Source organism: Phyllobates terribilis, unplaced genomic scaffold, assembly GCF_046119375.1.
Source record: "Phyllobates terribilis strain yellow unplaced genomic scaffold, ASM4611937v1 Scaffold_13__5_contigs__length_258822181, whole genome shotgun sequence".
Classification (NCBI taxonomy): Eukaryota; Metazoa; Chordata; class Amphibia; order Anura; family Dendrobatidae; genus Phyllobates; species Phyllobates terribilis.
The window spans coordinates 178,312,073-178,332,318 of NW_027362773.1; the positions used below are offsets into that span (position 1 = coordinate 178,312,073).

Sequence of the window (20,246 nt, forward strand, 5' to 3'; positions counted from 1 at the left end):
CACCTGCACAGACAGGAGGAGCATAGAAGGGACTGAGGAGTCACCTGAACAGACAGGAGGAGCATAGAGGGGACTGAGGAGTGACCTGCCCAGACAGGAGGAGCATAGAGGGGACTGAGGAGTCACCTGCACAGACAGGAGGAGCATAGAAGGGACTGAGGAGTCACCTGCACAGACAGGAGGAGCATAGAGGGGACTGAGGAGTCACCCTCACAGACAGGAGGAGCATAGAGGGGACTGAGGAGTGACCTGCCCAGACAGGAGGAGCATAGAGGGGACTGAGGAGTGACCCGCACAGACAGGAGGAGCATAGAGGGGACTGAGGAGTCACCTGCACAGACAGGAGGAGCATAGAGGGGACTGAGGAGTCACCTGCACAGTCAGGAGGAGCATAGAGGGGACTGTGGAGTCACCTGCACAGACAGGAGGAGCATAGAGGGGACTGAGGAGTGACCTGCACAGACAGGAGGAGCATAGAGGGGACTGAGGAGTGACCTGCACAGACAGGAGGAGCATAGAGGGGACTGAGGAGTGACCTGCACAGACAGGAGGAGCATAGAGGGGACTGAGGAGTCACCTGCACAGACAGGAGGAGCATAGAGGGGACTGAGGAGTCACCTGCACAGACAGGAGGAGCATAGAAGGGACTGAGGAGTCACCTGCACAGACAGGAGGAGCATAGAGGGGACTGAGGAGTGACCTGCCCAGACAGGAGGAGCATAGAGGGGACTGAAGAGTCACCTGCACAGACAGGAGGAGCATAGAGGGGACTGAGGAGTCACCTGCACAGACAGGAGGAGCATAGAGGGGACTGAGGAGTGACCTGCACAGACAGGAGGAGCATAGAGGGGACTGAGGAGTGACCTGCAGAGACAGGAGGAGCATAGAGGGGACTGAGGAGTGACCTGCAGAGACAGGAGGAGCATAGAGGGGACTGAGGAGTGACCTGCACAGACAGGAGGAGCATAGAGGGGACTCAGGAGTCACCTGCACAGACAGGAGGAGCATAGAGGGGACTGAGGAGTCACCTGCACAGACAGGAGGAGCATAGAGGGGACTGAGGAGTGACCTGCCCAGACAGGAGGAGCATAGAGGGGACTGAGGAGTCACCTGCACAGACAGGAGGAGCATAGAGGGGACTGAGGAGTCACCTGCACAGACAGGAGGAGCATAGAGGGGACTGAGGAGTGACCTGCACAGACAGGAGGAGCATAGAGGGGACTGAGGAGTCACCTGCACAGACAGGAGGAGCATAGAGGGGACTGATTAGTGACCTGCCCAGACAGGAGGAGCATAGAGGGGACTGAGGAGTCACCTGCACAGACAGGAGGAGCATAGAGGGGACTGAGGAGTCACCTGCACAGACAGGAGGAGCATAGAGGGGACTGTGGAGTCACCTGCACAGACAGGAGGAGCATAGAGGGGACTGAGGAGTCACCTGCACAGACAGGAGGAGCATAGAGGGGACTGAGGAGTGACCTGCACAGACAGGAGGAGCATAGAGGGGACTGAGGAGTGACCTGCACAGAGAGGAGGAGCATAGAGGGGACTGAGGAGTGACCTGCACAGACAGGAGGAGCATAGAGGGGACTGAGGAGTCACCTGCACAGACAGGAGGAGCATAGAAGGGACTGAGGAGTCACCTGCACAGACAGGAGGAGCATAGAGGGGACTGAGGAGTGACCTGCCCAGACAGGAGGAGCATAGAGGGGACTGAGGAGTCACCTGCACAGACAGGAGGAGCATAGAAGGGACTGAGGAGTCTCCTGCACAGACAGGAGGAGCATAGAGGGGACTGAGGAGTCACCTGCACAGACAGGAGGAGCATAGAAGGGACTGAGGAGTCACCTGCACAGACAGGAGGAGCATAGAGGGGACTGAGGAGTCACCTGCACAGACAGGAGGAGCATAGAGGGGACTGAGGAGTCACCTGCACAGACAGGAGGAGCATAGAAGGGACTGAGGAGTCAACTGCACAGACAGGAGGAGCATAGAGGGGACTGAGGAGTCACCCTCACAGACAGGAGGAGCATAGAGGGGACTGAGGAGTGACCTGCCCAGACAGGAGGAGCATAGAGGGGACTGAGGAGTGACCTGCCCAGACAGGAGGAGCAGAGAGGGGACTGAGGAGTCACCCTCACAGACAGGAGGAGCATAGAAGGGACTGAGCAGTCACCTGCACAGACAGGAAGAGCATAGAGGGGACTGAGGAGTCACCTGCACAGACAGGAGGAGCATAGAGGGGACTGAGGAGTGACCTGCACAGACAGGAAGAGCATAGAGGGGACTGAGGAGTCACCTGCACAGACAGGAGGAGCATAGAGGGGACTGAGGAGTACCTGCACAGACAGGAGGAGCATAGAGGGGACTGAGGAGTGACCTGCACAGACAGTAACATGGAGGACATTATGTAGCAATACTGTTCCGTGTCGTTGTGAATCCTGCACTGAGGTCAGATAAAGCATAATATAGTTCAGTACCATGGATCTGTCTCTTTGAGTGACTACTCCTCTCTGCAGACTATCCTCCTCTCCTGAGATTCTAATAGTCTGCAGTAATCTGAACTCTTAGGATGTGTTCACACAATGTTATTTTCAGGGGGAGTTTGAGCGGGTGCACTCCGCAAACTCTGAATAAGCGCTGAGAAAACGCTCAAAAGAATATTCATTTCTATCATTCATGAATCAACTCGCTGTTCACATGTTCAGGCTTTTGAGCGTCTTAACTACTTTAGGTTTACAAAACGGCCAAGTGGTCAAGAGAAGTGAACGGCGCCTCCTTCAGGCGGTTTCTGCTTCACAATACAAGTCAATGGGAGGCCAACAAAGCTCCTTGAATATGGCCGACGACTTTCTCAGAATGTTCTCAGTGTTTCTGCCTCCTAGAATCCCAGGAAACGAGCAGGAAAGGAGACGACAAAGTTACAAAAGTGCAGAGAAAAGCAACAAGTTCCAGCGCGTCTTCTGCCTGATAAGCTGAGGTTCTGACCGCCTGAAAGGAGCGTGGTGTGAACAAAGCCTGACGCGAGCGTGGTGTGAACAAAGCCTGAAGCGAGCGTGGTGTGAACAAAGCCTGAAGCGAGCGTGGTGTGAACAAAGCCTGAAGCGAGCGTGGTGTGAACAAAGCCTGAAGCGAGCGTGGTGTGAACAAAGCCTGAAGCGAGCGTCGTGTGAACAAAGCCTGAAGCGAGCGTGGTGTGAACAAAGCCTGAAGCGAGCGTGGTGTGAACAAAGCCTGAAGCGAGCGTCATGTGAACAAAGCCTGAAACGAGCGTGGTGTGAACAAAGCCTGAAGCGAGCGTCGTGTGAACAAAGCCTGAAGCGAGCGTCATGTGAACAAAACCTGAAGCGAGCGTGGTGTGAACAAAGCCTGAAGCGAGCGTCGTGTGAACAAAGCCTGAAACGAGCGTGGTGTGAACAAAGCCTGAAGCGAGCGTGGTGTGAACAAAGCCTGAAGCGAGCGTCGTGTGAACAAAGCCTGAAGCGAGCGTCGTGTGAACAAAGCCTGAAACGAGCGTGGTGTCAACAAAGCCTGAAGCGAACGTGGTGTGAACAAAGCCTGAAGCGAGCGTCATGTGAACAAAGCCTGAAGCGAGCGTGGTGTGAACAAAGCCTGAAGCGAGCGTGGTGTGAACAAAGCCTGAAGCGAGCGTCGTGTGAACAAAGCCTGAAGCGAGCGTGGTGTGAACAAAGCCTGAAGCGAGCGTGGTGTGAACAAAGCCTGAAGCGAGCGTCGTGTGAACAAAGCCTGAAGCGAGCGTCATGTGAACAAAGCCTGAAACGAGCGTGGTGTGAACAAAGCCTGAAGCGAGCGTGGTGTGAACAAAGCCTGAAGCGAGCGTCGTGTGAACAAAGCCTGAAGCGAGCGTGGTGTGAACAAAGCCTGAAAGGAGCGTGGTGTCAACAAAGCCTGAAGCGAGCGTGGTGTGAACAAAGCCTGAAGCGAGCGTGGTGTGAACAAAGCCTGAAGCGAGCGTCGTGTGAACAAAGCCTGAAGCGAGCGTCATGTGAACAAAACCTGAAACGAGCGTGGTGTGAACAAAACCTGAAGCGAGCGTGGTGTGAACAAAGCCTGAAACGAGCGTCCTGTGAACAAAACCTGAAGCGAGCGTGGTGTGAACAAAACCTGAAGCGAGCGTGGTGTGAACAAAGCCTGAAGCGAGCGTCGTGTGAACAAAACCTGAAGCGAGCGTGGTGTGAACAAAACCTGAAGCGAGCGTGGTGTGAACAAAACCAGAAGCGAGCGTGGTGTGAACAAAACCTGAAGCGAGCGTCGTGTGAACAAAACCTGAAGCGAGCGTGGTGTGAACAAAACCTGAAACGAGCGTGGTGTGAACAAAACCTGAAACGAGCGTGGTGTGAACAAAACCTGAAGCGAGCGTCGTGTGAACAAAACCTGAAGCGAGTGTGGTGTGAACAAAACCTGAAGCGAGCGTGGTGTGAACAAAGCCTGAAGCGAGCGTGGTGTGAACAAAACCTGAAGCGAGTGTGGTGTGAACAAAACCTAAAACGAGCGTCGTGTGAACAAAACCTGAAGCGAGCGTGATGTGAACAAAACCTGAAGCGAGCGTGGTGTGAACAAAACCTGAAGCGAGCGTCGTGTGAACAAAACCTGAAGCGAGCGTGGTGTGAACAAAATCTGAAGCGAGCGTGGTGTGAACAAAATCTGAAACGAGCATGGTGTGAACAAAATCTGAAACTAGCGTGGTGTGAACAAAATCTGAAACGAGCCTCGTGTGAACAAAACCTGAAACGAGCGTCGTGTGAACAAAACCTGAAGCGAGCGTGGTGTGAACAAAACCTGAAGCGAGCGTCGTGTGAACAAAACCTGAAGCGAGCGTCGTGTGAACAAAACCTGAAGCGAGCGTCGTGTGAACAAAACCTGAAACGAGAGTCGTGTGAACAAAGCCTGAAGCGAGCGTCGTGTGAACAAAGCCTGAAGCGAGCGTCGTGTGAACAAAACCTGAAGCGAGCGTCGTGTGAACAAAACCTGAAGCGAGCGTGATGTGAACAAAACCTGAAGCGAGCGTAGTGTGAACAAAACCTGAAGCGAGCGTTGTGTGAACAAAATCTGTAGCGAGCGTGGTGTGAACAAAACCTGAAGCGAGTGTGGTGTGAACAAAACCTGACGCGAGCGTGGTGTGAACACAGCCTGAAGCGAGCGTTGTGTGAACACAGCCTGAAACGAGCATCGTGTGAACATAGCCTGAAGCGAGCGTCGCGTGAACATAGCCTGAAGCGAGCGTGGTGTGAACACAGCCTGAAGCGAGCGTTGTGTGAACATAGCCTGAAGCGAGCGTCGTGTGAACATAGCCTGAAGCGAGCGTCGTGTGAACATGGCCTGACGCGAGCGTGGTGTGAACACAGCCTGAAGCGAGCGTCGTGTGAACACAGCCTGAAGCAAGCATCGTGTGAACATAGCCTGAAGCGAGCGTCGCGTGAACATAGCCTGAAGCGAGCGTCGTGTGAATATGGCCTGAAACGAGCATCGTGTGAACAAAACCTGAAGCGAGCGTTGTGTGAACATAGCCTGAAGCGAGCGTCGTGTGAACATAGCCTGAAGCGAGCGTCGTGTGAACATAGCCTGAAGCGAGCATCGTGTGAACATAGCCTGAAGCGAGCGTCGTGTGAACATGGCCTGACGTGAGTGTGGTGTGAACACAGCCTGAAGCGAGCGTCGTGTGAACACAGCCTGAAGCGAGCATCGTGTGAACATAGCCTGAAGCGAGCGTCGCGTGAACATAGCCTGAAGCGAGCGTCGTGTGAACATAGCCTGAAGCGAGCATCGTGTGAACATAGCCTGAAGCGAGCGTCGTGTGAACATGGCCTGAAGCGAGCGTCGTGTGAACATAGCCTGAAGCGAGCGTCGTGTGAACATGGCCTGAAGCGAGCGTCGTGTGAACATAGCCTGAAGCGAGCGTGGTGTGAACATAGCCTGAAGCGAGCATCGTGTGAACATAGCCTGAAGCGAGCGTCGTGTGAACATAGCCTGAAGCGAGCATCGTGTGAACATAGCCTGAAGCGAGCGTCGTGTGAACATGGCCTGACGTGAGTGTGGTGTGAACACAGCCTGAAGCGAGCGTCGTGTGAACACAGCCTGAAGCGAGCATCGTGTGAACATAGCCTGAAGCGAGCGTCGCGTGAACATAGCCTGAAGCGAGCGTCGTGTGAACATAGCCTGAAGCGAGCATCGTGTGAACATAGCCTGAAGCGAGCGTCGTGTGAACATAGCCTGAAGCGAGCGTCGTGTGAACATGGCCTGAAGCGAGCGTCGTGTGAACATAGCCTGAAGCGAGCGTCGTGTGAACATAGCCTGAAGCGAGCGTCGTGTGAACATGGCCTGAAGCGAGCGTCGTGTGAACATAGCCTGAAGCGAGCGTGGTGTGAACATAGCCTGAAGCGAGCATCGTGTGAACATAGCCTGAAGCGAGCGTCGTGTGAACATAGCCTGAAGCGAGCATCGTGTGAACATAGCCTGAAGCGAGCGTCGTGTGAACATGGCCTGACGTGAGTGTGGTGTGAACACAGCCTGAAGCGAGCGTCGTGTGAACACAGCCTGAAGCGAGCATCGTGTGAACATAGCCTGAAGCGAGCGTCGCGTGAACATAGCCTGAAGCGAGCGTCGTGTGAACATAGCCTGAAGCGAGCATCGTGTGAACATAGCCTGAAGCGAGCGTCGTGTGAACATAGCCTGAAGCGAGCGTCGTGTGAACATGGCCTGAAGCGAGCGTCGTGTGAACATAGCCTGAAGCGAGCGTGGTGTGAACATAGCCTTACTGCACATGAACAGCCAGATTTTACCTGGAGGACGAGGGGAAAGAGAGGCTCATAAGGGGAGAAGGAAGCAGCTTTTCTTTAATTGTCTTGTTTTACTAATTAGTATGGAGTTTGCAGAAATGTCAGCACTTGTGGCGTCCGGTCTCCTCTGTCCGGGTCTGTACATTGGTGGTCGACTCTGCTTCCATTCGCTTCCTCTGCATCGTCTCTGCACTTGTTACATTGTATCCGGTGATTATTATGTATCTGGTGCGGTCGCCCCCCAGAGATGGAGTCTCCGTGGAAATGTCAGGTCCTGCGCTCGCCTCCTCGGAGCTGCGCGGGGTCTGGACTCCTCACCGCCGTCATTACTGCAGTTCAGCCGCAACCGAGGAAACCATTAGACCTTCTATCCCGACGCCGGAGCCTCAACACAACAACAACAACTCTCTGTAACATCATTACCGCCGGCTGCATCTCCCCACAAACGCCGGGCGCCCAGTGTGAACGGGTCACCAAGAGGGGCCAACAACGGGTTAATCAGAAGGTTTATACAGTCAGCTATCCAAAACATGTCTGTTACATAGGACTGCAGGTGACATCTACTACATTATCTGTACTCAGAGAGTTATCACTGTGTTATCTGTGGTGTTACATAGGACTGCAGGTGACATCTACTACATTATCTGTACTCAGAGAGTTATCACTGTGTTATCTGTGGTGTTACATAGGACTGCAGGTGACATCTACTACATTATCTGTACTCAGAGAGTTATCACTGTGTTATCTGTGGTGTTACATAGGACTGCAGGTGACATCTACTACATTATCTGTACTCAGAGAGTTATCACTGTGTTATCTGTGGTGTTACATAGGACTGCAGGTGACATCTACTACATTATCTGTACTCAGAGAGATATCACTGTGTTATCTGTGGTGTTACATAGGACTGCAGGTGACATCTACTACATTATCTGTACTCAGAGAGTTATCACTGTGTTATCTGTGGTGTTACATAGGACTGCAGGTGACATCTACTACATTATCTGTACTCAGAGAGATATCACTGTGTTATCTGTGGTGTTACATAGGACTGCAGGTGACATCTACTACATTATCTGTACTCAGAGAGTTATCACTGTGTTATCTGTGGTGTTACATAGGACTGCAGGTGACATCTACTACATTATCTGTACTCAGAGAGTTATCACTGTGTTATCTGTGGTGTTACATAGGACTGCAGGTGACATCTACTACATTATCTGTACTCAGAGAGTTATCACTGTGTTATCTGTGGTGTTACATAGGACTGCAGGTGACATCTACTACATTATCTGTACTCAGAGAGTTATCACTGTGTTATCTGTGGTGTTACATAGGACTGCAGGTGACATCTACTACATTATCTGTACTCAGAGAGTTATCACTATGTTATCTGTGGTGTTACATAGGACTGCGGGTGACATCTACTACATTATCTGTACTCAGAGAGTTATCACTGTGTTATCTGTGGTGTTACATAGGACTGCGGATGACATCTACTACATTATCTGTACTCAGAGAGATATCACTGTGTTATCTGTGGTGTTACATGGGACTGCAGGTGACATCTACTACATTATCTGTACTCAGAGAGATATCACTGTGTTATCTGTGGTGTTACATAGGACTGCAGGTGACATCTACTACATTATCTGTACTCAGAGAGATATCACTGTGTTATCTGTGGTGTTACATAGGACTGCAGGTGACATCTACTACATTATCTGTACTCAGAGAGTTATCACTGTGTTATCTGTGGTGTTACATAGGACTGCAGGTGACATCTACTACATTATCTGAACTCAGAGAGTTATCACTGTGTTATCTGTGGTGTTACATAGGACTGCAGGTGACATCTACTACATTATCTGAACTCAGAGAGTTATCACTGTGTTATCTGTGGTGTTACATAGGACTGCAGGTGACATCTACTACATTATCTGAACTCAGAGAGTTATCACTGTGTTATCTGTGGTGTTACATAGGACTGCAGGTGACATCTACTACATTATCTGTACTCAGAGAGTTATTACTGTGTTATCTGTGGTGTTACATAGGACTGCAGGTGACATCTACTACATTATCTGAACTCAGAGAGATATCACTGTGTTATCTGTGGTGTTACATAGGACTGCAGGTGACATCTACTACATTATCTGTACTCAGAGAGTTATCACTGTGTTATCTGTGGTGTTACATAGGACTGCAGGTGACATCTACATTATCTGTACTCAGAGAGTTATCACTGTGTTATCTGTGCTGTTACATAGGACTGCGGGTGACATCTACTACATTATCTGTACTCAGAGAGATATCACTGTGTTATCTGTGGTGTTACATAGGACTGCAGGTGACATCTACTACATTATCTGTACTCAGAGAGTTATCACTGTGTTATCTGTTGTGTTACATGGGACTGCAGGTGACATCTACTACATTATCTGAACTCAAGAGAGTTATCACTGTGTTATCTGTGGTGTTACATAGGACTGCAGGTGACATCTACTACATTATCTGTACTCAGAGAGTTATCACTGTGTTATCTGTGGTTACATAGGACTGCAGGTGACATCTACTACATTATCTGTACTCAGAGATCTATCACTGTGTTATCTGTTGTGTTACATGGGACTGCAGGTGACATCTACTACATTATCTGTACTCAGAGAGTTATCACTGTGTTATCTGTGGTGTTACATAGGACTGCAGGTGACATCTACTACATTATCTGTACTCAGAGAGTTATCATTGTGTTATCTGTGGTGTTACATAGGACTGCAGGTGACATCTACTACATTATCTGTACTCAGGGAGGTATCACTGTGTTATCTGTGGTGTTACATAGGACTGCAGGTGACAGCTACTACATTATCTGTACTCAGAGAGTGATCACTGTGCTATCTGTGGTGTTACATAGGACTGCCGGTGACATCTACCACACTACCTGTCCTCATCACCGTTTTGATCTGGCTGTCATGTCGTTCTCACCTGCGCCACCAGATGGCAGAGTCTTGCCCCCTCCTGGGTGAGGCTGAACAGGCTGTGGATGGCGGTGTTCACACTGTACACGTTCTCACAGGTCTCCAGCTCGTCCACCAGACCCTGAAATCAATCACAGACGTCATTCATGGTGTGAGAGTGACATCAGAGCGGCGGTGCGATGACATCACTGCCGAGGTCTCGTTACTTCCATCTGACCACACTGTCTGGTAATTAATATAATGAGCGGCGTGGATTAATAATAGGAGAGGCGGAGGCGGCGACCCCTCAGTGCCCTCAGCGGGACGTGTCCTTCCGTGGCCCTGTCAGGCAAAATGTATTTTTGTCCAAGTTTTAAAAATGAGAGATGTCCTAAATTTCCACCCCCTGTCCATTTGTAAGACATAGAACTCAGTGCTTTCCCCCACATCAGGAATTTTTATTACCGCCATAAAGCCTCAGCCCAGAGCAAGCCTTCTAATACACTGGATTTTTCCCTCCAATCCTATTGTTTAAGTGTACAAACATTTAATGTCGATTTTAATAAGGCACATGACGGTCACAAACACAGGGACCACATTTTTGGAATACTCACCTTTTTCCAATTATAATAGTATATCTTGCATAACTGAGAAACCACCGGAAGCCCGGGAAATGGATTCTGAGCTTCTGAGCGTCATAGAGATATCATATTTAATATCCATCTTCATGAATATTGATGACGGCAAATATGATGTATCCATCTTGGATGTGGGACCCCCCCACACCAAGATATGAAATCTGAAGGATTTCTATGTCCTATGCAGCTGGGTGGGTTCACAAAACCGAGCCTCCGTGTGAGGTAAACACCATGGGTGTCTCCTAATGTTTTGGCCCCGTACTAAAAACCAGAACGGCCATTTTTTATGTCATTCTTGCCAGGGACGTCAGACGCATGCTCCTCGCTGCGTGGAAGAATCACCTCTAATTTCCGGGGAGCCGCCCCCCCCCCCCCCACAGAATCTGAGACCATCACCTTGTGAAGCAGGTTTTGCTATTACTTATCCCTTTTATTTTAATAACTGTTTATGCATATATGTAAATTGTCTCTTTTATAATATCTTGTATATCTTTTGTAAACACTTCCCACTTTCGGGAGTAAATCATTATTATTTACCACCTTCGTTCTTCTTGTCCTATGTCGAGCAAACACGTTCCTCACCCGCTAATTCACGTTACCTAACGGGTACCCGATCCACCTGTTAAGCGATCGGTGGTGGCAGTATACCAGTATTTATGTGATATTGTGGTTTGAGGGTGGCTGGTCGGAGGTATATACAGTCATATGAAAAAGTTTGGGCACCCCTATTAATCTTAAGCTTAATGTTTTATAAAAATTGGTGTTTTTGCAACAGCTATTTCAGTTTGATATATGTAATAACTGTTGGACACAGTAATGTTTCTGCCTTGAAATGAGGTTTATTGTGCTAACAGAAAATGTGCAATCTGCATTCAAACAAAATTTGACAGGTGCATAAGTATGGGCACCCTTATCATTTTCTTGTTTTAAATACTCCTACCTACTTTTTACTGACTTACTAAAGCACTTTTTTTGGTTTTGTAACCTCATTGAGCTTGGAACTTCATAGCCAGGTGTATACAATCATGAGAAAAGTTACTTAAAGTGGCCATTTGCAAGTTGTTCTCCTGTTTGAATCTCCTCTGAAGAGTGGCATGATGGGCTCCTCAAAACAACTGTCAAATGATCTGAAAACAAAGATTATTCAACATAGTTGTTCAGGGGAAGGATACAAAAAGCTGTCTCAGAGATTTAACCTGTCAGTTTCCACTGTGAGGAACATAGTAAGGAAATGGAAGAACACAGGGACAGTTCTTGTTAAGGCCAGAAGTGGCAGGCCAAGAAAAACATCAGAAAGGCAGAGAAGAAGAATGGTGAGATCAGTCAAGGACAATCCTCAGACCACCTCCAGTGAGCTGCAGCATCAACTTGCTGCAGATGGTGTCACTGTGCATCGGTCAACTATACAACGCACTTTGCACAAGGAGAAGCTGTATGGGAGAGTGATGCGAAAGAAGCCGTTTCTGCAAGCACGCCACAAACAGAGTCGGCTGAGGTATGCAAAAGCACATTTGTAGAAGCCAATTTATTTTTGGAAGAAGGTCCTGTGGACTGATGAAACCAAGATTGAGTTGTTTGGTCATACAAAAAGGCGTTATGCATGGCGGCAAAAAAACACAGCATTCCAAGAAAAACACTTGCTACCCACAGTAAAATTTGGTGGAGGTTCCATCATGCTTTGGGGCTGTGAGGCCAATGCCGGCACTGGGAATCTTGTTAAAGTTGAGGGACGCATGGATTCCACTCAGTATCAGCAGATTCTTGACAATAATGTTCAAGAATCAGTGATAAAGTTGAAGTTACGCAGGTGATGGATCTTTCAGCAAGACAATGATCCAAAACACCACTCCAAATCTACTCAGGCATTCATGCAGAGGAACAATTACAATGTTCTGGAATGGCCATCCCAGTCCCCAGACCTGAATATCATTGAACATCTGTGGGATCATTTGAAGAGGGCTGTCCATGCTCGGCGACCATCAAACTTTACTGAACTGGAATTATTTTGTAAAGAGGAATGGTCAAAAATACCTTCATCCAGGAACTCATTAAAAGCTACAGGAAGCGACTAGAGGCTGTTATTTTTGCAAAAGGAGGATCTACTAAATATTAATGTCACTTTTCTGGTGGGGTGCCCATGCTTATGCACCTGTCAAATGTTGTTTGAATGCAGATTGCACATTTTCAGTTAGTACAATAAACCTCATTTCAAGGCAGAAACATTACTGTGTCCAACAGTTATTACATAGATCAAACTGAAATAGCTGTTGCAAAAACACCAATTTTTATAAAACATTAAGCTTAAGATTAATAGGGGTGCCCAAACTTTTTCATATGACTGTATACGTTCCTGGAAGGAACTGGTGGTATATATACGTCCTGTCACATCACGTGCCGCAATAGTCAACATAAATTAGAGCAGCTGCACCCGTGCTTATCCTCGGTCAATACCGTGTTTGACCAGCAAGATAAGGGGGCGCCAGAGAGCTGCAAGGTCTGACCAAGTGTGTTTTCCTGACAATTGGTGGCAAGCGGTGGGATCATAGGATATTAGTGATCTGGTTTGAGCAATCATTCCTCTCACTAAAAACTTGCACGGTTCTTACCTGGACCCTGCACAAAAGTTTTGAAGATCGAACTCAGTGTTTATTAGATCTGAGACAATACGGTATGTGTAGCAGTTACCCCTACTCTTCTTCGGTTTTTCTTTTCTAATTTTATTTTGGTGATCATGGTCGTAGTTGGGGAGCGCTGGTACAGCCAGCAGAAAAAGGACACTCTTACTGGAATATGTATAACCAGAGGCATTGAGCACCGCTACAAAAACAGAGAACAAATGGCTGCTGCACTGGGGCAACTGGAGACCGAGCAAGCCCTTCTCCAGACCTCAGCAGGGCCAGGGGTCAGCCGAGATATGGACAGTACTGCTGCAGGGGTCCCACCTGTAGACGCACGCCGCGTCAGCGACCAGGGCAGCGTGGACCCCTATCTGCAGATGGCTCTACAGCAACTTCCTGCAGAGGATCATGAAGGACGGCTGAAAGTAATTCAGCAGCACCAGGAGGCTGCGGAGGCCGAGAGAGCTGAGCGAGCCAAGGCTGAGAGAGCCGAGCGAAAGGCCCAAGCCCAGAGGGCCCATGAACTGCAGATGGCCCAACTCGGCATACCAGCATCCACCTCACGGAGCAGTGAGACCAACAATGCGACCCTGTTTAAGCCCCGTCCAGAGCATTTTCCTGTGATGGAAAAGGACGGCGACCTCGACACCTTTCTGAGGGGTTTTGAAAAGACTTGCAGACAGTACCAGCGGCCTGAGGAACAGTGGGCGCGATACTTAACTGCAGGACTGCGAGGCAAAGCTCTGGATGTGTTTGTGGCTCTTCCTCCGAGTCTCGATGGGAACTATGATGCCATTAAGCAGGCCCTAATCCAGAGGTTCCAGCTGACTCCTGAGGTGTACCGTAAAAAGTTCCGGAGCCTCCAGCGTGGACCGCACCACAGTTACAGCGATGTGGTGCATGGGCTCCGAACCAACTTTGAGCAGTGGATCCAAGGACTGTCAGCGACCACCTTTGAGCAGCTAAAGGACCTGATGGTGAAAGACCAGTTCCTGCATCTGTGTCCGATTGAGGTACGGCAGTTTGTGATGGATCGGGAGCCACCTGATGCCAATAAAGCAGCGCAGATCGCAGACACCTACGAGGCCAACCGGAGACCGGAGGAGCGGAAGCCAGTCGTCACCAGCTGGAAAGGGGGTAAGCCATCAACCACCATCCCTGCCCCTGCCAGCCGACCTTCTGGAGGCCTTTTTCCCGTTACCAACGCCCGGCCTGCATCTGATGCCCGCAGGTGTTATTTCTGCAACCAGACTGGTCATCTCAGCGCCACTTGCCCAGAGAAGCAGAGGAAGAACCCCCCATCCAAGCCCCAGTGCCTAATGCTTCAGTTCTTTTGGTGAGTGGGCCGGTTGGGAGGGCCTGTGAAAACTTGCAGTCTGTCAGGGTGGGGAACACTCTCACTGTAGGCCTCAAGGACACTGGGGCCAAACGAACCCTCATCCGACCCGAACTGGTGTCCGCTGAAGAGCTTATTCCAGGAAAGACCCTGACTGTCACCGGGATTGGGGGAGTCCGATGCCCCTTGCCCATGGCCCGGGTTTTTATTGATTGGGGTGCGGGGAGTGGGGTGAAGGAAGTGGGAGTATCCGAAAACCTACCTGCAAATGTTTTGTTGGGAACTGATCAGGGGAGGATGTTTGCTTATTATGTCCCTAACACCCCTCCCCGATCTGATACGGTTGGTAAGGTTAATGCTGATAATGGGAATGTCAATGCTTTACCTGATGATGATGAGGATGATGATGTACTGGAAGGTACAGAACTCAGCCATGTCACGCTGCGGGGTGATGTTGCTGAGGATCCCCTAGCAGGAGCAAGTGTCAGTGCTAAGGGTAATGGGGAGAGGCACGAGGACCATGGCGCAGGTGGTGCTGTGCCAGCGACCAGTGTCACAACAGAAGGTGACCTGGCTGATAGTCGCTGTCCCATACGTAGCACTGTGCCTGAGGTAATGGAGGATGATGGAGAAGTAGTTCTCATGGCCTCGCAGGCTAATGAGACGGTGTTATTCCCCGGGCAGACGGCCTATATAGCCGCTGTTACCCGTAGTCAGAGTGCCCAGAACGCAAGTAACGCCCTGCCTTCTGGACCCTCCTCGGACAGAGGAATAACTGAATCAGGTATGGACCCAGAGCTGGTCCCAGAGGGTCCCAGTGAGGACGTGGCCTTAACCTCACTTCTGGCTTCCTCCAGCCAGGAGTTTCAGGCAGCTCTGCACTCAGATGCTAGCCTAGGGACGTTAAGGAGCCTCGCTGAGAAGCCCACCTCCGAGTCTGATAAGGAGAGGGTATTCTGGGACCAAGGGAGGTTGTACCGGGAGACAGTTCCCTGTACACCCCAACAGGAGTGGCTGAGGGAAAGACAGCTGGTCATCCCCTACCAATTCAGGGATGAGTTGTTGGGGATCGCCCATGAAATTCCACTCGCTGGACACTTGGGGGTCAGCAAAACCAAGGCCCGGCTGTCTCATCACTTTTATTGGCCCAAAATGAGGACGGATGTGGTGAACTACTGTCGATCCTGTACCACGTGTCAAAGAGTGGGAAAGTCAGGGCCGGCCCCCAAAGCCCCCCTGATCTCTTTGCCAGTGATAGAGGAGCCTTTCCAGAGGATTGCTGTGGACATTGTGGGACCACTGGCCATACCCAGCAGCTCTGGAAAACGTTTCATCCTTACCGTGGTAGACTATGCTACCCGGTATCCGGAGGCAGTAGCATTGTCCTCAATTAGGGCGGATAAGGTGGCGGACGCCCTCTTGGCCATCTTTTCGCGAGTAGGCTTTACCAGGGAGATGCTTACCCACCAGGGGACCCAGTTCATGTCACGCTTAATGGAGGCTCTATGTAAGAAAATGCAGGTGCAGCATCTGGTATCGAGCGCGTATCATCCCCAAACCAATGGTTTGTGTGAGCGATTCAACGGTACCCTCAAACAGATGTTAAAAATGCTGGTTGAGACCCAGGGTCGCGACTGGGAGCGTTACCTCCCACACCTGCTATTTGCTTACAGAGAGGTTCCACAGGCCTCGACGGGGTTCTCCCCCTTTGAGCGCCTGTATGGCAGACGTGTCCGAGGACCCCTTGGGTTGATAAGGGAATTCTGGGAAGGAGAGCCGAACTCCCCAGGAGTGTCCATCGTGGAGTATGTCATGCGCTTCCGTGACAAGATGCAGACCTTGACGCAGTTGGTGCATGACAACATGGCGCAAGCCCAGGCTGACCAGAAGCATTGGTACGACCAGAACGCCCGAGAGCAGACCTACCAGGTGGGTCAGAAGGTGTGGGTGCTGGTCGCCGTACCAAAGGACAAGCTTCAGGCGGCCTGGGAAGGCCCATACGTCATTCACCAACAGCTCAACCCGGTCACCTACGTGATCACTCTTGACCACGCGCGGGGTAGGCGGAAGGCTTTCCACGTTAATATGATGAAGGCTCATCAAGAACGTGGAGCCTGCGTCCTACCGGTCTGCAGCCTGCCCGAGGATGGGGAGGACCACCCCCTCTCGGACATGCTGGCCCAAGCGAAGGCCAGCGGGTCCCTAGAGGATGTAGAGATAAGCGCCTTGCTATCCGCAGACCAGAGGTCTCAGCTGCGAGCAGTGCTGAAACCCTTCCAAGCAGTGTTCACCAACATGCCTGGCAGGACTGAGGCGGCGATCCATGAAGTGGACACCGGGAATCATGCCCCACTCCGGCGGACAGCCTATCGAATCTCCGACGAGGTGCAGCATGTCATGCGCCAGGAGGTCGAGGAGAAGCTGAAGTTGGGGGTGATTAAGCGGTCCAAAAGCACATGGGCCTCACCTGTACGCTATCACAGCCTCTGACGCACAACCCATGCCACGCATTGAGGAGCTGCTGGAGCAGTTAGCCAGCGCGAGCTATCTCTCCATTATGGATCTGAGTCGGGGATATTGGCAGATTCCCTTGAGCCCCGGGGCCCAGGAGAAGTTCACCTTTATCACCCCCTTCGGATTGTATGAATCCACGGTCATGCCTTTTGGCATGAAAAATGCCCCTGCCACATTCCAGCGAATGGTCAACCACCTGCTCCAGGGACTGGAGAGGTACGCAGTGGCATACCTGGATGATATTTTTGCCGTCTTCAGTCCCACCTGGGAGGATCACCTCAAGCATCTGCAGCAGGTGCTCGGGCGCATTCACCAGGCGGGCTTGACCATTAAGCCAGGAAAGTGCCAGATGGGCATGAACGAGGTCCACTACCTGGGGCACCGGGTAGGTGGGGATACTCTGAAGCCAGAGCCTGGGAAAGTGGACGCTATCATGTACTGGCCCACCCCCAGGACCAAGAAGCAGGTGCAGTCCTTCTTGGGCACCGCAGGGTACTATAGACGCTTTGTACAAGACTATAGTAGCCTTGCGAAGCCCTTGACAGATCTCACCAGGAGGAGCCTACCCCATTCAGTCAAATGGACAGATGAATGCGAGGTGGCCTTTCGGGCTTTGAAGACTGCCTTGAGCAGATCTCCTGTGCTAAAGGCGGTCGACGGCACACGGCCCCTCTTCATACAGACCGACGCCAGTGAGTTTGGCCTCGGTGCTGTACTCAGCCAGGTTGACTCGGGGGACCAAGAACACCCTGTGTTGTACCTAAGTCGGAAACTGCTGCCAAGGGAAGTGGCCTATTCCACCATAGAGAAGAAGTGCCTGGCCATTGTATGGGCCCTCATCCGTTTACAGCCTTACTTGTACGGGCACCCCTTCACTGTCGTGACTGACCACAACCCCCTGAGTTGGCTGCACATCATGTCCGGTGCCAACGGAAGGTTGTTACGCTGGAGACTCACCCTCCAGCAGTACGACTTTACCGTTCAACACCGCAAAGGCAGCGAGCATGGCAATGCCGATGGGCTGTCCCGGTGAGGGGAGCCTCCTGAGATACGCCTGGAGGAGTACCAGAAGGTCTTACCTCCATAGCGCAGTCTAAAAGGGGGAGGTGTCAGGCAAAATGTATTTTTGTCTGAGTTTTAAAAATGAGAGATGTCCTAAATTTCTACCCCCTGTCCATTTGTAAGACATAGAACTCAGTGCTTTCCTCCGCATCACGAATTTTTATTACCGCTATAAATCGTCAGCCCAGAACAAGCCTTCTAATACCCTGGATTTTTCCCTCCAATCCTATTGTTTAAGTGTTGTAAGGCAGCACTAGCCATCATACTGGGGAATACTCGCTGCACCGGGTAAATCAAAGCACACCAGCAATGTCCATCCGGTATTTCTCAATTTAGCAGTTTATTGCAATTCATAAACCACACATGATTGGGTCCAACTCAGTGGCCCGCCGACACACATATATAACGTTTACGAGCCAAGTGGCAGACAGGCCCACTTGGCCCAGGTTACAGCCTTCAGCAAGGTAATACTTTAGCAAATGTCCATACGAGTGTCCATATAACACAGTGTATTACCTTTACAAGGTTTAGCTGTCTCAGTCCATTAGGCTTGCCACCACTGTGGCTTTGCGGCTTCCCAGGTAGGGGTCTCCAGCCATCGTTCCCTCAAAGGCCACTGACATCCACACAGGATCCAGGCTTTGCCTTTCAGGACTCTTCATCAAGCATCTGCCTTCCAAGGCCACCAGCATCCACACAGGATCCAGTCTCGACCTTTCAGGCAGGGTTTATATATGCATCCCGTGCACACACACACACGTACTGACAGGACCTTGCTGATGTCACAGTCATGTGATCAGACAGACATTCTGTGCGCACAGGACCTGTGCTATGTCACAGTCATGTGACCAGTCACCTGAGGGGGAAGGTACATGGTCAGGTAAAACACATCCTGGACCATTACTGTAATGCCAGCAAGTCGCTGCATTACAGTGTACAAACGTTTAATGTCGATTTTAATAAGGCACATGACGGTCACAAACACAGGGACCACATTTTTGGAATACTCACCTTTTTCCAATTATAATAGTATATCTTGCATAACTGAGAAACCACCGGAAGCCCGGGAAATGGATTCTGAGCTTCTGAGCGTCATAGAGATATCATATTTAATATCCATCTTCATGAATATTGATGACGGCAAACATGATGTCTCCAACTTGGATGTGGGACCCCCCCACACCAAGATATGAAATCTGAAGGATTTCTATGTCCTATGCAGCTGGGTGGGTTCACAAAACCGAGCCCCCGTGTGAGGTAAACACCATGGGTGTCTCCTAATGTTTTGGCCCCGTACTAAAAACCAGAACGGCCATTTTTTAAGTCATTCTTGCCAGGGACGTCAGACGCATGCTCCTCGCTGCGTGGAAGAATCACATCTAATTTCCGGGGATCCCCCCCCACCACAGAAGCTGAGACCATCACCACGTGGCGCAGGTTTTGCTATCACCTATCCCTTTTATTTTAATAACTGTTTATGCATATATGTAAATTGTCTCTTTTATAATATCTTGTATATCTTTTGTAAACACTGCCCACTTTTGGGAGTAAATCATTATTATTTACGAGCTTCGTTCTTCTTGTCCTATGTCGAGCAAACACGTTCCTCACCCGCTAATTCACGTTACCTAACGGGTACCTGATCCACCTGTTAAGCGATCGGTGGTGGCAGTATACCAGTATTTATGTGATATTGTGGTTTGAGGGTGGCTGGTCGGAGGTATATATACGTTCCTGGAAGGAACTGGTGGTATATATACGTCCTGTCACATCACGTGCCGCAATAGTCGACATAAATTAGAGCAGCTGCACCCATTCTTATCCTCGGTCAATACCGTGTTTGACCAGCAGGATAAGGGGGCGCCAGAGAGCTGCAAGGTCTGACCAAGTGTGTTTTCCTGACAGGCCCCAATTACTAAGAGTAAAACCGCACAAAACAACGGAAAGAATCAGAAGCCGGAGCAACAGTTACAGATCTCATCCAGGTTGTTATCTACACACAGAGACTTGAAAAAGTTATTTGTGTGCATATATTTGTATGACTGGTATTTTCCTTTAGCCCTGTTTGTATTACCTTGTTAGTCTGGTTGGTGTACTGCCATAAACTACTATTCCCGTCTTCCCTGAGTGGGGGAAAGGATCAGACTGAGGGCGGATTGAGGATCTCAGACAAGGTACGTGGCCCCGGCATCTTCACCTTCAGAAGTAATCTGGGGAACAGGGCCAGCTAGGGCGCCCCTAGTGTTAGGGACAGGGAAGGAGCCCCTGGCCCCGGGATACTCGACAACAGAGTCGTGACTGTCACATAATTAGTACATTGC

General features: G+C 50.3%; 1 protein-coding gene across 1 annotated transcript in view; it reads right to left on the reverse strand.

Annotated features, from left to right (window-relative positions):
- Positions 1–9,770: 9,770 nt before the first annotated feature.
- The window catches only part of LOC141173642 (protein inscuteable homolog), a 34,802-nt gene continuing 24,326 nt past the window's right edge, over positions 9,771–20,246 (reverse strand). Inside the window, exon 4 of the mRNA XM_073657942.1 lies at positions 9,771–9,899. Coding sequence (XP_073514043.1) covers positions 9,771–9,899 — 129 coding nt within the window. The remainder of the gene's footprint in view (positions 9,900–20,246) is intronic.